At 36.1% G+C, this 12,504-nt stretch overlaps 1 protein-coding gene and 2 pseudogenes across 1 annotated transcript; all 3 read right to left on the reverse strand.

Annotated features, from left to right (window-relative positions):
* Window positions 1-413: 413 nt before the first annotated feature.
* Window positions 414-2,302, reverse strand: LOC114763039 (xanthohumol 4-O-methyltransferase-like). The gene is made up of 2 exons (XM_028952639.1): window positions 1,463-2,302; window positions 414-966 (listed from the first exon to the last, which is right to left on the reverse strand). Exons 1-2 carry the CDS (start codon window positions 2,228-2,230, stop codon window positions 670-672), a joined length of 1,065 nt encoding a protein of 354 aa, XP_028808472.1. The 5' UTR covers window positions 2,231-2,302; the 3' UTR covers window positions 414-669.
* A 1,214-nt stretch (window positions 2,303-3,516) lies between these two features.
* LOC114763040 ((R,S)-reticuline 7-O-methyltransferase-like) lies at window positions 3,517-5,032 on the reverse strand (annotated as a pseudogene).
* Window positions 5,033-5,835: 803 nt separating this feature from the next.
* LOC114763037 ((R,S)-reticuline 7-O-methyltransferase-like) lies at window positions 5,836-9,509 on the reverse strand (annotated as a pseudogene).
* Window positions 9,510-12,504: the final 2,995 nt, after the last annotated feature.

The raw sequence follows: 12,504 nt of genomic DNA on the forward strand, positions 1-12,504 counted from the left end.
AATTAGAACACCATTTTCCAACTTTAAAAATAGAGTACTCCGATCCTCACTCAGAAGAATATGATCTTTAAGAGTTACTTCATTCTTGATTTCTATCCCTTTGACGAAACACATTGCCTGACAAAGACCTTTAGAATTAGAAGAATAAGAATGCTCAAACAAACTCTCTCAACCAATATATACATAAGATGAAGCTGTACGTAAGAAGTCAAATGACAAAAATTTTGCAAGATTAGACTCTAGAGTGATGCTTATATATGAATCCAGAAGCAACAATTCATTCATATCACTCATCAAGTGTACTTAAAACATAATGTTGATAGCCTAATATTGAGATATACGGCCATTCCAGATCAAAAGTAGCCATGATTAGCTTTCAAAAAAGTTGTCAGACATATAAAAATCACCTGTCATGGACGCAACCGGCGAATGCTCCTCAAAATATGACATTTGCGGTGAATTTTTATAGTTGATGGACGACTATTCAAAGTACAGCGCAGCCATCGATGCGTTCACACGGAGTAATTAATATGAGAAACTAAAGTCAACCAAAATAATTGAAAATAAGATAATTTAACCAAAAAAAAGTTTGCACAAACAAATTTTAGACACAATAATCATATTTTTTGGGATCAATATTCAAACTTCCGGGGAAACTTGCATCAGTAGCTAAGCCGGATAAGCCTCGATGATGGACACGAAAGAAGGTATGTTGATGACTTGATAGCGAGGGAAGCCTGCTTGATTCAGTAGATTCTTCCATTCCAACTCAGTCCTCTCCCTCCCAGACGTGTGTGCAATCATAAGCAAATCAAAGACCAAGCCTGTGTCATCGAACAACCCTTTCCCGTCTGGCTTCAGAACAAATTCTGCTATGATCACCTTCCCTTTATCCTTTGGCACCGATTTCTTGCAGTTCTTCAGTATCTTTATGCAATCTTCGTCGCTCCAATCGTGCAGTATCCACTGCATTATTATATTCATAAATCCAATCAGTTTGGAACCCAAAAGTATTCAGAACTCAGATTTATCCCGAAGAATCCATTCGCCCAACCAAGTACTTCATTCTTTGTTTATTGATGCACCCAAAAACATCAAAAATCAAATCAATATGCATGGACTTCGTAGATAAATTTTGAGATTAAAATTGGTAATTCAAGTATCAACCAGTTAGTTGTCGGGTACTCCTCCAGTCTTTAATATAAGACTCATTTAACTAATTTTATTAGATTAAGGAAGTTAGGTAAGTTAGTTAATTATAAGAAAAGTGACACATTTTTTCTAAAACACCATAATCATCTTTTTTAATACCCTCTCTCCCTCTTCTTATAGTTGAGGGAGTATCCATACGGGTAATTTAAAGAAAATTGATAAATATGAGAAATGGGTTTTATATTTAGGACCAAAACCAACTCAAGAATTGGGTCCCATATTAAGAACTGGAGGAGTAATATATACACACCTTCATGAAAACGGCATCTGCATTAGGCACGGAGAGGAACATGTCTCCTCCGACGTGGGTGACTCCGTCATGTTCAGGCGCGGTGGAAACCACATGAGGAAGATCGAAGTTGATGCACTTTATGTGGGGATACGCTTTCACTATCTCCGACACAGTCCCTCCGGTGCCACCCCCAACATCCACCAACGACGAAATGCTCTCGAACCCTTCCTTATACGCAGAGACGATCGCCTTCGTCACGATCCTCGCCGTGCACGCCATCCCTTCGTTGAACAGCTTGTTGAATTCTGGGCTCTCCGATGCCAAATCCCAAATCTCTCGGCCGTGAGCCTTCTTGAAGGCCTCGCCGCCTTCTCTCACGCAGTCGCTGAAGCAGTGCCAGGGAGCCATAAGGTCGGGGTGATTCTCCATGAGAAGCATGGGTGCCAGGTTAAGGTCGGAGTCACTTAGCAGCCACCGAGAAGAGTGGGTGAGGCCGTAGAGCGTGTCTCCTCCGTCGGAGGGGTGGTGGGCGGCGAAGATGTTGCGGCGGACGAGGAGCCTCATGATGCGGTAGAGGTAGGTGGGGTGGGGACAGGATGCGTCGGGAAGAGAGGCGGTGATCTGGGACAAAGTGATCGGTCCACCGTGGCGGTGTATAATATCGGGTATGCGGAGCTGCACGGCAGATTTGAGGGCCATGGAATCGGCGAAGCCGAACATGTACTTCCAGATATCAGCTTGGCCTTGTAGCATCAAATCTTTCTCTTCCATTGCATTTTCTCCCATCTCTCTCTTGAAAATAGTAATTTACAACCTCTCCTCTTGAATCATGTAAATGATTTATAATATATACACGAATTTAGTAGGAATAGTTCAATGCATATCTCTTAATCTGACACTAAATAATTTTAATAGCATTTCATGCGCACGCGTATATATATTGACGACTAAGTTGGATGCATGTATTCACATTGATTAAGTTAATAAATATGATAAGTGAGGTGCATTATTATTTAATGAACAAAAGCATCTCTTGACGGTTAATGAACAAAAAATTAGTTTTATTTGTTAATCATAATGAATCATTAATCATTATTACATCCACGTGTTATCACGACAGCCTCCAAAGTCCAACCAAACAAACAAATGAAACCATCCACATCCAAATCATAATTAATTACGATATTCAGCCTGAATCACAAGACCGAACAAATTAAAGAAACCCAGAGTAACCAAAAACAAACACAGGCAACCTGACGACCGGCCTATTAAAACCGGAAAAAAAGGGGGGGCCTCACAAGTAACAAAACGAACAAACTCGAAAATAATAGATGTAACAAATAATAATACTACCCCGATCTTATTTTATAAGATCTAGTTTATAAACTACAAATGAGATTTTATAATTAAAACCAGAGATAGTAATAATAAAAGATGAGGAGGAGGATCTTTTCTCTATCTTTCCTATCCTCTACCCTCTTTTCCTTCACCTACTGGATCAACATTTCAATGTGTTTGGCTCTTCTTTGCAATAATTATATTACTTCTGGTCCTTAATATAAAAACTCATTTGACTTTTATTTTGGTTTTAAATATAAGACTCTAATATACTTTTTTTTCTCATTTTTATTCATTTTTTTCAAGTTAGTCTAATACATTTTATTAGCAAAGATTTTTTAAGAAAGACAACACTTATTTATTACAAATAATTAATTTAATTAGTTTTCTTAATCTATTTAAATTAGTCAACTAGTTCTTATATTAAGAACAGAAAGAACTAATAATGTAGTATTTAATTTGAAATAAGCTAGACATCGATGATTAACATATAAATAGCCCCGTGTCAATGCCAACAAGTAGATTGACGTCAGTAATAGGGACTATTATGAAAGTGAATAAGGGTAAAGGGTGACTGCGTATGATCACTAAACGATCAAATGTGTTTGCTTCTTCTTTGCAATACATCTAATTTGTTTTTTGTTTTATGTGAAACTATGATGGATGCGCTGTTCTTTGTAGTAAAAATAAAATTCGCATAAGCAGGTTCAAATTTCAATCAAAAGAACCACACATTAGACAGAGATTGAAGTTTTATTAGGTCATAATAACATGGAGCGTTAATTAAAAAGCAGACAATAATAATCAACCACCACCACTCAACTTATCGCTATATATTTATTAGTCCCCCACACATTTTGCAAAATAATAAACCCATTCAACGAGCTAGTAAGCAAATATTGGAAATTGCACATTATACTTTCCAATTCTGCCCATAACATGCTATGCATTCAAAAAGGGGAAACCTCAATAATGGAAGGTATGGTGGGGATTTTGATGATTTTATAACGACCACAACCGGCTTCGTTCAATAAATTGCACCATTCAGCTTCACTTCTCTCCTTTCCCCCCGTTGTGTGCGCCATCATGAGCAGGTCATATGTCATCTTTGTGTTGCCAAACACGCCACAGTCATCTTCTTCCTCCAACACTATCTCCACTATTACGATCTTCCCCTTCTTCTCCGTCACCGCCTTTTTGCAGTTCTGAAGAATCTTCTTGCAGTGCTCATCGCTCCAATCATGCAGAACCCACTACTTTACCAGATAACATGCAACAATTTCTTAGACACGGTACAAAATGCCCTCTTGTGATGATATGAATCAATCAGAATTTGGGATATATCAATTAAATCACCTTAAGGAGAATGGCATCAGCTGCAGGAATGGACTGAAACATGTCACCGCCGACATGGGTGACTCCGGGGTGATCATCGGCTGCGGCGATGACATGTGGCAGATCGAAGTTGATTCCTTTGATGTGTGGGTATGACTTCACGATCTCCGCCATGGCGCCACCGGTCCCACCACCGACGTCCACCAATGTTTCTATGTTGCTGAACCCATCTCTGTACTCGCGTAGCAACGCTTCCGTGATGAACTTACTGGTGCATGCCAATGCATCGTTGAATATCTTGTTAAACGCTGCGTTTTTGGAGGCGAAGTCCCACATCTCGCAACCGTGAGCCTTCTCGAAGGCGATCCCACCTTCTCTGGCGCACGCGCTCAAATAATGCCACGGAGCAAGCTGCCATGGATGGTTTTCCATTATGACCATCGGGGCCAAGCTGAACTGAGAACCATGGAGGAGCCACTTTGACGCCTCTGTCAATCCGTAAAAGTCTCACTGCCGTCGGATGGACGGAGGATGGTAAAGATCTTCTTGCGGACCAGTGATCTCATGATGCGGAAGAGGTAAGGGATATCTGGGGAGGTAGGAGATTCCTGCCAGCTGGGACAGGGTGATTGGGCGGCCATGAGAGTGTATGATGTCGGCTATGCGGAGCTCCACGGCAGATTTGAGAGCCATGGAGTCTACAAAGCCGAAGAGGCCGTCCCAGATAACTGCTTGGCTCTTTAGGGATTCCTGAGACAGCATCTGTGTGTGTTCCATTGAAGCAATATATGTGTGCAACTGTACGTGAAAGTGGGAATGACATCTTCATATAAACAAAGATGGTATCTTTATAGGAATGTAACAAATATCATGACAAATACCTTGCGGATCTCGGGGATTTGGCAGATAAAATTTAAAAGCCCTGCTTACCTATATATTCTTCTTTTTTTCAAGGATATCGTTTTTATGTCTGTTTTGATATTGGTGGAGATCGCGCATCAGTTTATTTAACATGTCTATTGTCTTTATAAAAGATTGATACATAAATTAACAAGAGACATAAACGGGGAACCATTTTTAGTGTTCATCACAATAATGAGTATCATGATATTCATCAAATTTCAACCATTCAACTTTACTATGAATGGCCAGAATTTAATATTTAATATTTTTATTTTTAAAAATATTTTTCTTTAATATATATATAATCCAAAATAAATGTAATATCTTAACTGTAAGTTTTTTTAAAAAATAATTTTTAATTTAAAATAAATTAAAAATTTAAATTCAGACCTCCGTCATTATTACATTTTTATTTAACTCTTATTTTTGATTTCTATTTATATACATGGGAGTGGTTGAAACAGTGGAAACTATTGCATGATTGAGGAATAAAAACTAATTTTATTCGTCGATAGTTGAAAGACAGAATATATATGATGACTGGAGGAGTGGCATTACGTTTTTGTCCATTTCCTCGATACATATTAAAAGGTAGCACACTCATTCTGGGTAGAGTACTATAATTTCATTTTTATATTTTTAATAATTTAATAATTTAATGTTTACAGGATGTAAAATAAAAAATATCTCTTAACAGTCTATTTTTCAAAAATTGATTGTTTATATTTAAAATTTTTAAATAGGAACTATTGAAATGTATAAACCCACAACGCCAAGAGAGGAAAGAAGCAACGACAAGGAATCAAAAGGGGCCCTTAGTACGTAATGATCACGTAAGTGTATTATGACAAACTGATTATGGAATAGTCAAACTTGTACTGAATACTTCATCATCACTGGCCATAACTTTGTTTTTTGAAGAACAAGTAAAGAGAGAAGCATTAAATGCGTGGTTGAAACAGAGGTAGGTTGGAGGATGGGGAGCATTATCAGATAGGATAAGCCTCGATGATAGATAAGAAAGAGGGTGTGTTGATGATTTGATAGCGAGGGAAGCCAGCTTGATTTAGCAGATTCTTCCACTCCGACTCAGTCCTCTCTCTTCCACCGGAGGAATGAGCAATCATGAGCAAGTCGAAGAGCAATCCAATGTCATCGAACAGGCCATTGCCCTCTGGCTTCAGCACAAACTCTGCTATTATCACCTTCCCTTTATCCTCTGCCACCGCTTTCTTGCAGTTCTTCAGTATCTTTATACAGTCTTCGTCGCTCCAGTCATGCAGCAGCCACTGCACTTGCATTTCAATTATTCATCAACCACAGTATAATAAAAGTTCATATTATTGTTGGCCAATCATGGTTTTGCAAAGAAAGCTATATTACATCGATGTTTTGGACATAAATGACAGAGATTGGGTGGAAATTTTAGTCAAAGCGGGGGGATGAACTGGCTTGTATATCATCTCCGCGTGGACGTAATGATTTTAATTTCTTTTAATCCATATATATATTATTTATATACATGCGCAAGGGTAGGGGTGCACATGGGCAGGGCTGGGCAGGGCAGAACCCCTGCCCGATGCCCAGCCCGAACATGAACCCAACGGGCTGCATTTTGCAGCCCGCTGCCCGGCCCTACCCCATAGAAGCCCTAACCATTTTGGGCTGGGCATGGGCGGGCTGGGCAGGGCGGGCTTTGCTGCCCAAATGATGATGACCTACCGATATCACATGTAAAAAAACTTTCATCCATACCTAAAAATTACATTCATAATTTTATATTTTCACACATTAAAATTATCCAAAAATAATTCAAAACAAGTCTTAGCAAATGTCCAAATAAATAATATTCATAATCTATTTAGAACAAAACAACTCTCAAGATTGTAATTAAAGTCTTGAAATTCAAACGGTTTGCATTAATCTCTAGAAAGTTGAGAAAAGAATAAAACATCTGAAAAAATTGAAGAGGGGTTGAAGCACATTGAGATATTCCATTGGGAGCCAGGGATGGCGATGTAATAGAAACTTGATTATTAATTTAAGTGGCAAAATTAAATGTTACCTAAAAGATTGTAAAAAGATATTAAACTGAAGTAATGGGCTAATAGGTAACATAGACCATATAAAAATGAGGTGAAAATAATTGTAAAAAGAAAAAGAAAATAATCTCATAATAATTTAATATAACGACTTTTAATATGTAAATACTTATTATGCGATACAATGCAGTTAGCAGTCCATACAACTAAAAGACTTCTTTCTATCATATGACTTGTTCATAAAAAATTAATACAAAATAACTAAATATAAATCAAATAGAAAACATGTAATTCAGATAATTAAACCCCAATTTCTTTCCATGCTCCTACCCCAATCTTGTTTTCTATCTTGCATAAATATTCAAAATTGTTTATTTATACAAATATGTAATGTATGAACTCCATTCTCTAACAAAGAAAGTTGTTAATGACATAGAGGGGAAGATTGACTTATAAATAGCCAACACTACAACAGCAACAAACAATAGGATATACACAATAAAACTCACAAATAACAAGTTAAAAGCAAGATACTACTGCTTCTTTAGAAGAATTAGATCCCTTAAAATAGAAAACTAATAGACATGTAATAATAATAAGTTAAATTGCAAAAAGGAGGGAGATAACTTTTTTTTTAGGTAAAGAAATGTAATATATTAATATTATTTTATAAATTATAATATATATAATCTGGGCAGGGCCAAATGGGCAGGGCAGCATGTCCTGCCCGATGCCCAGCCCTGCCATGAAATGCCCAGCCCAAAGATGCCCATTCTTTTTCGGCTCTTTTTTTCAGGCTGGGCTGGGCAATTTTTCTTCTGGTTCGGGCGGACTTTGCGGGCATTTGGGCTTCATGCACACCCCTACGCAAGGGGTAAGCCCAGCATTTTGTGCCTCCTGTACATGACATTTAAACGGTGCTTGGAGCTAGCTCAAAAGTATATTTGTTTGGAATGAAAATGCGTATCTATCTTTAATTATGATTTGATTATTTGAGAATTTAAAAAGAAAAAAGTGCAAATGAAACAAGCAAAATATAATCATTTATAAAATTTTTTTAATACCACTAAGATGACTAGAATTTACTTTTAGTAAAAAATTTTATTAATGAGTGTATATCTACTCTCTGTTTAAAGTTTCTAATCATTGTTGGTCCCCCCCCCCCCCTTCTGTGTGTGCGTGTTTTTCAATCCAGACATGCGCGCACTTTATTTCGACAGAGTTCTAGATATGCACTTTGTGTGTGCGGTTTTATTAAAAGCTTTTTCCAGAAGCTTAATTCCTTGCATTTATTTATGTTGTATATGTATGACAATTCATGTGCCCAATCAAAAAAAGAAAAAAAGAAAGAGTACAATGAGAATTTGGAGTGTCAGCTGTGTGTTTGCTGTTGCTCAATTTTTCTTACTTCTCTAATATCCCCCCCCCTTTTTTTATAATTAAATTCTACTTAAAATAAGTGAAATTTTGATATATTATAAAAAATGATGTACTTCTCAATTTTTTAATAACTTTTCAAAGAAAAAATACTCTAAAATTGATGCATCTTCTATTTGATTTAGACACAAATTCTTTCGAAGATCATTTTTTAAAAAATTAAAAAAAGAAAAAAGAAAAAAGCCAACTGTTACGTACCTTCATGAAAACGGCATCCGCAGGTGGGATGGAGTGGAACATGTCTCCTCCGACGTGGGTGACGCCGTCGTATTCAGGTGCGGTGGCCACCACATGAGGCAGATCAAAGTTAATACCTTTGATGTGGGGATACGTTTTCACAATTTCCGACACTGTTCCTCCGGTGCCACCTCCCACATCAACCAGCGATCCAATGCTCTCGAACCCTTCCTTATACGCCCTACGATCGCCATCATCGCCATCCTACCCGTACACGCCATCCAGCATTGAAAAGCTGTTGAATTCTGGGTTCTCTGCCGCCATCTCCCAAATCTCTTGGCCGTGAGCCTTCTTGAACGCCACGCCTCCATCTCTCACGCAGTCGCTGAAGCAGTGCCAGGGAGCCATAAGGTCGGGGTGATTCTCCATGAGAAGCATGGGTGCCAGGTTAAGGTCGGAGTCGCTTAGCAGCCACCGAGAAGAGTGGGTGAGGCCGTAGAGGGTGTCTCCTCCGTCGGAGGGGTGGTGGGCTGTGAAGATGTTGCGGCGGACGAGGAGCCTCATGAGGCGGGCGAGGTATGCGGTGTCGGGAGAGGGAGCGTCGGAGAAGCAGGCGGTGATCTGAGACAAGGTGATTGGACCGCCGTGGCGGTGTATAATGTCGGGAATGCGGAGCTCCACGGCGGATTTGAGGGCCATGGAATCTGCGAAGCTGAACATGTACTTCCATATATCAGCTTGACCCTGTAATAACAAAGCCTCTGCCTCTCCCGTTGCACTCTCTCCCATCTCTATCTCTCTCTCTCTCTATCCGTGGATCGATTAGAACAAGAGATGCAGCCACCATCGTATAATATATATAGAGCTGGAGAAAGCTTCCGTCCAGAAAACTCTCTCGTAGCGGATAACTACAACAATATTGTGTCTGAGTAGACGTAGACTTCTGGAAAATATGATCTGAAATTTCCACAGAATTGATTTTAACTGTTGAAAAGATTTTCTCGTCCAAGAAAAACTTATTGGAAAATTACATATTACAGCTTGAATATGAAAATAACTTATACTCCTCCGGTCCTTAATATAGGACCTAATTGTTGAGTTGGTTTTGGTCCTAAATATAAGACCCATTTATCATATTTATCAATTTTCTCTAAATTACCCCTATGGATACTCCATCAACTATAATCAAGTAGAAGATGAAGAGGGGATATTAAGAAAAATGATTATGGTATTTTAGGAAAAACGTGTCACATTTCTTATAATTAACTAATTTACCTAACTTCCTTAATCTAATCAAATTAGTTAAATGGGTCTTATATTAAGGATTGGAGGAGTATTAAATATATAAAATTTTGGATTAAAAAACATTAGTAAGTTTTTAAGATCGTGGCTTTTAATTATTTTTTGTATTTTATAAACATTTTATAAGAATTTATTTGAAAAAAATAACATAGAACTTCGTATTAATTTTAATTTTTGTGGGCAATCTTCCTTATTTTTGTAAGTTAAATGCTTTCAATATTTGAAGCTTTAAACTTTTTTTAAAATTTTTTTTTAAGTTTGACGTGGATATTTTAAAGCCTGAAGTGAATTAATCAGAATACCAAGTCTCCCTCACCAACAAAATAATCAGAGGAAAAAAAGTGACGTGATGCTCACATGTGACATCAAAATCAGTTGGCACGCATGCCAATTTGAATGGTTCGCCTTAAGCCACTTTTAAAATTAGATCTATCCGCTCAGTGGTGTTATATTAACTTTATATATAATCGCATGCTATTCATTCCAATTGATTATTTGCTTACAATCCAACATAAGAAATTTGGTATTTTTTTAAAAAAATTTCACACAAATGTGTTTTATTTTAAAATGAATTAATATCTTAATTGCTTGAAAGTTCAGTTTGCAAATAAAAAACCGTTAAAGTCAAAGTCAATTGCAAACATGAATTATCCTCCCACCTCAACAATATTTTAAAAAGCGAAAAAACAAACAGGTCATAATTCAAATAGTCAGATTAGTTGGACCATTCGATTAGGCCGATAACATGATAATTAAATAAAGATAATATTATATATATAACTAATATGTAGAAAATAATTTGTAATAAGTATTATTATTAATAATATAATAATATCTCAATAAAAAATTGTAAATAAAACTGACGATATGCCAAAGAATTATAAACTTTTATTACTTTTTTCTTCATTTTGTTATAATAATAAGTTGATATCCTTTATTTTCATTTGCAAAAAGTGTAAATATTTGAATAAATTAATTTATAAATTTACGGTGTGATCTATTGGTCCATTGAAAAATAAAAATTGGTAAAATGAAAAAAGGTGTTTTATTTTCGTCTGCTTTATTCTTCATTTCTTTTCGACTTCCCAGATGCTTTAATGCTTTTTGACCTTTTTGTGTATACGGGGCCATGGCTTGCATCTTTTCAGGGTGTTTATTTCTTCGTTTCGTGACACCTAAAAACCAGAGGAAATCGTAAAAAAGATTCTAAAATTTGAAAAATACAGAAAAAAACCCGTGATAACTTGATTATGGTTTTTGATAATAATAATATGTGTAAATTACTAAAAATGATATAAATTAATATGATAATTACATAAAAAATAGATTTTATAATATATTTTAATTTAAAAGAATAAAATTGTTAATAATATATTTTTTATCAACATAATTAATAATATATAAGATAATATAATTAATAAATAATTAATATGTGTATATATTTATAAAATATGAGATTAAATATGTTTATAGAAAAATAATTGAGGGGTGTTAAAGTCCTATTATCGTGAGGATCTATTCTGACAGGTACAATCATACTCTCCAATTTGAACCACAAACAGAATAAATTTATTTTTTCTGAAACTATGGTTTTGAGCCCAAAACGGTGGTTTGATGATTTTCCCTCCTGTTTGGCAAATTTTTGACCTAAACCATAGTTTGGGTCCCAAAACCATGATTTTGGCCATTTGCCAAACAGACCCTAAGACTGAGTAAATTTAAGTTAGTTATTTGTCATAAACTAAATTCTACTTTCTTACATTTTTCTCTTCTCTTAGCTCTCTTTATCTTCTTCTTTACCTTCTTATCTTCTCATGACGTAGCATTCTTCCTTCACAAATTTGAGCCAGATGGTGTTTGAAAAACAGCACCGAGTTCTGGTTTAACTTTAGCTCTCGGCTAAATGGCTGGCTTGAAAAGGTCCAAAACAGCCTAACTGGTCAAGCGGTCAAACCATAAAAAATGAGCTGGATAACTCTCCGGTCACTTGCCGAACCGGTCTGGTTTTTAAATCACTAGGTGTTGATAAAAATAGGTGACATTACTTTACACACACATACATAGGCACGTATATCATGGAAAATCCTTTGGCAGTTATATATAGCACGTAATGCTCACGCAAATCTTGCATTATATCGTGTCATCTATTTTTGATAACTAATAATCATCTAATAACAGGGTTAAATTAAACAAACAGGTAAGATTAAAAGAATAGTGTTTTTTGAAATATTATGCATGAGATTTCAATATATATATATATATATATCAAGGATCAAATTCAGGGGGACTTTCTTCTGTTTTTGGTAGTAACTACCTTTTTTATATTACCTCTGATCCTTAATATAAAACCCTATTTGACTTTTATTTTGGTCCTAAATATAAGACCCCGATTCACTTTGTCTCTTATATTTATGTATTTTTTTCCAAGATAGTCATTCTTTTCTTAAGGATAATTGTAGTCCTAGCCAATATAGTTTATTAGTAAGGATATTTTAGAAAAGTCAATACCTATTTATTACAAATAAC

Source organism: Neltuma alba, unplaced genomic scaffold, assembly GCF_004799145.2.
Source record: "Neltuma alba isolate B1F8T4 unplaced genomic scaffold, ASM479914v2 tig00011251_pilon, whole genome shotgun sequence".
In the NCBI taxonomy this organism is placed as follows: domain Eukaryota; kingdom Viridiplantae; phylum Streptophyta; class Magnoliopsida; order Fabales; family Fabaceae; genus Neltuma; species Neltuma alba.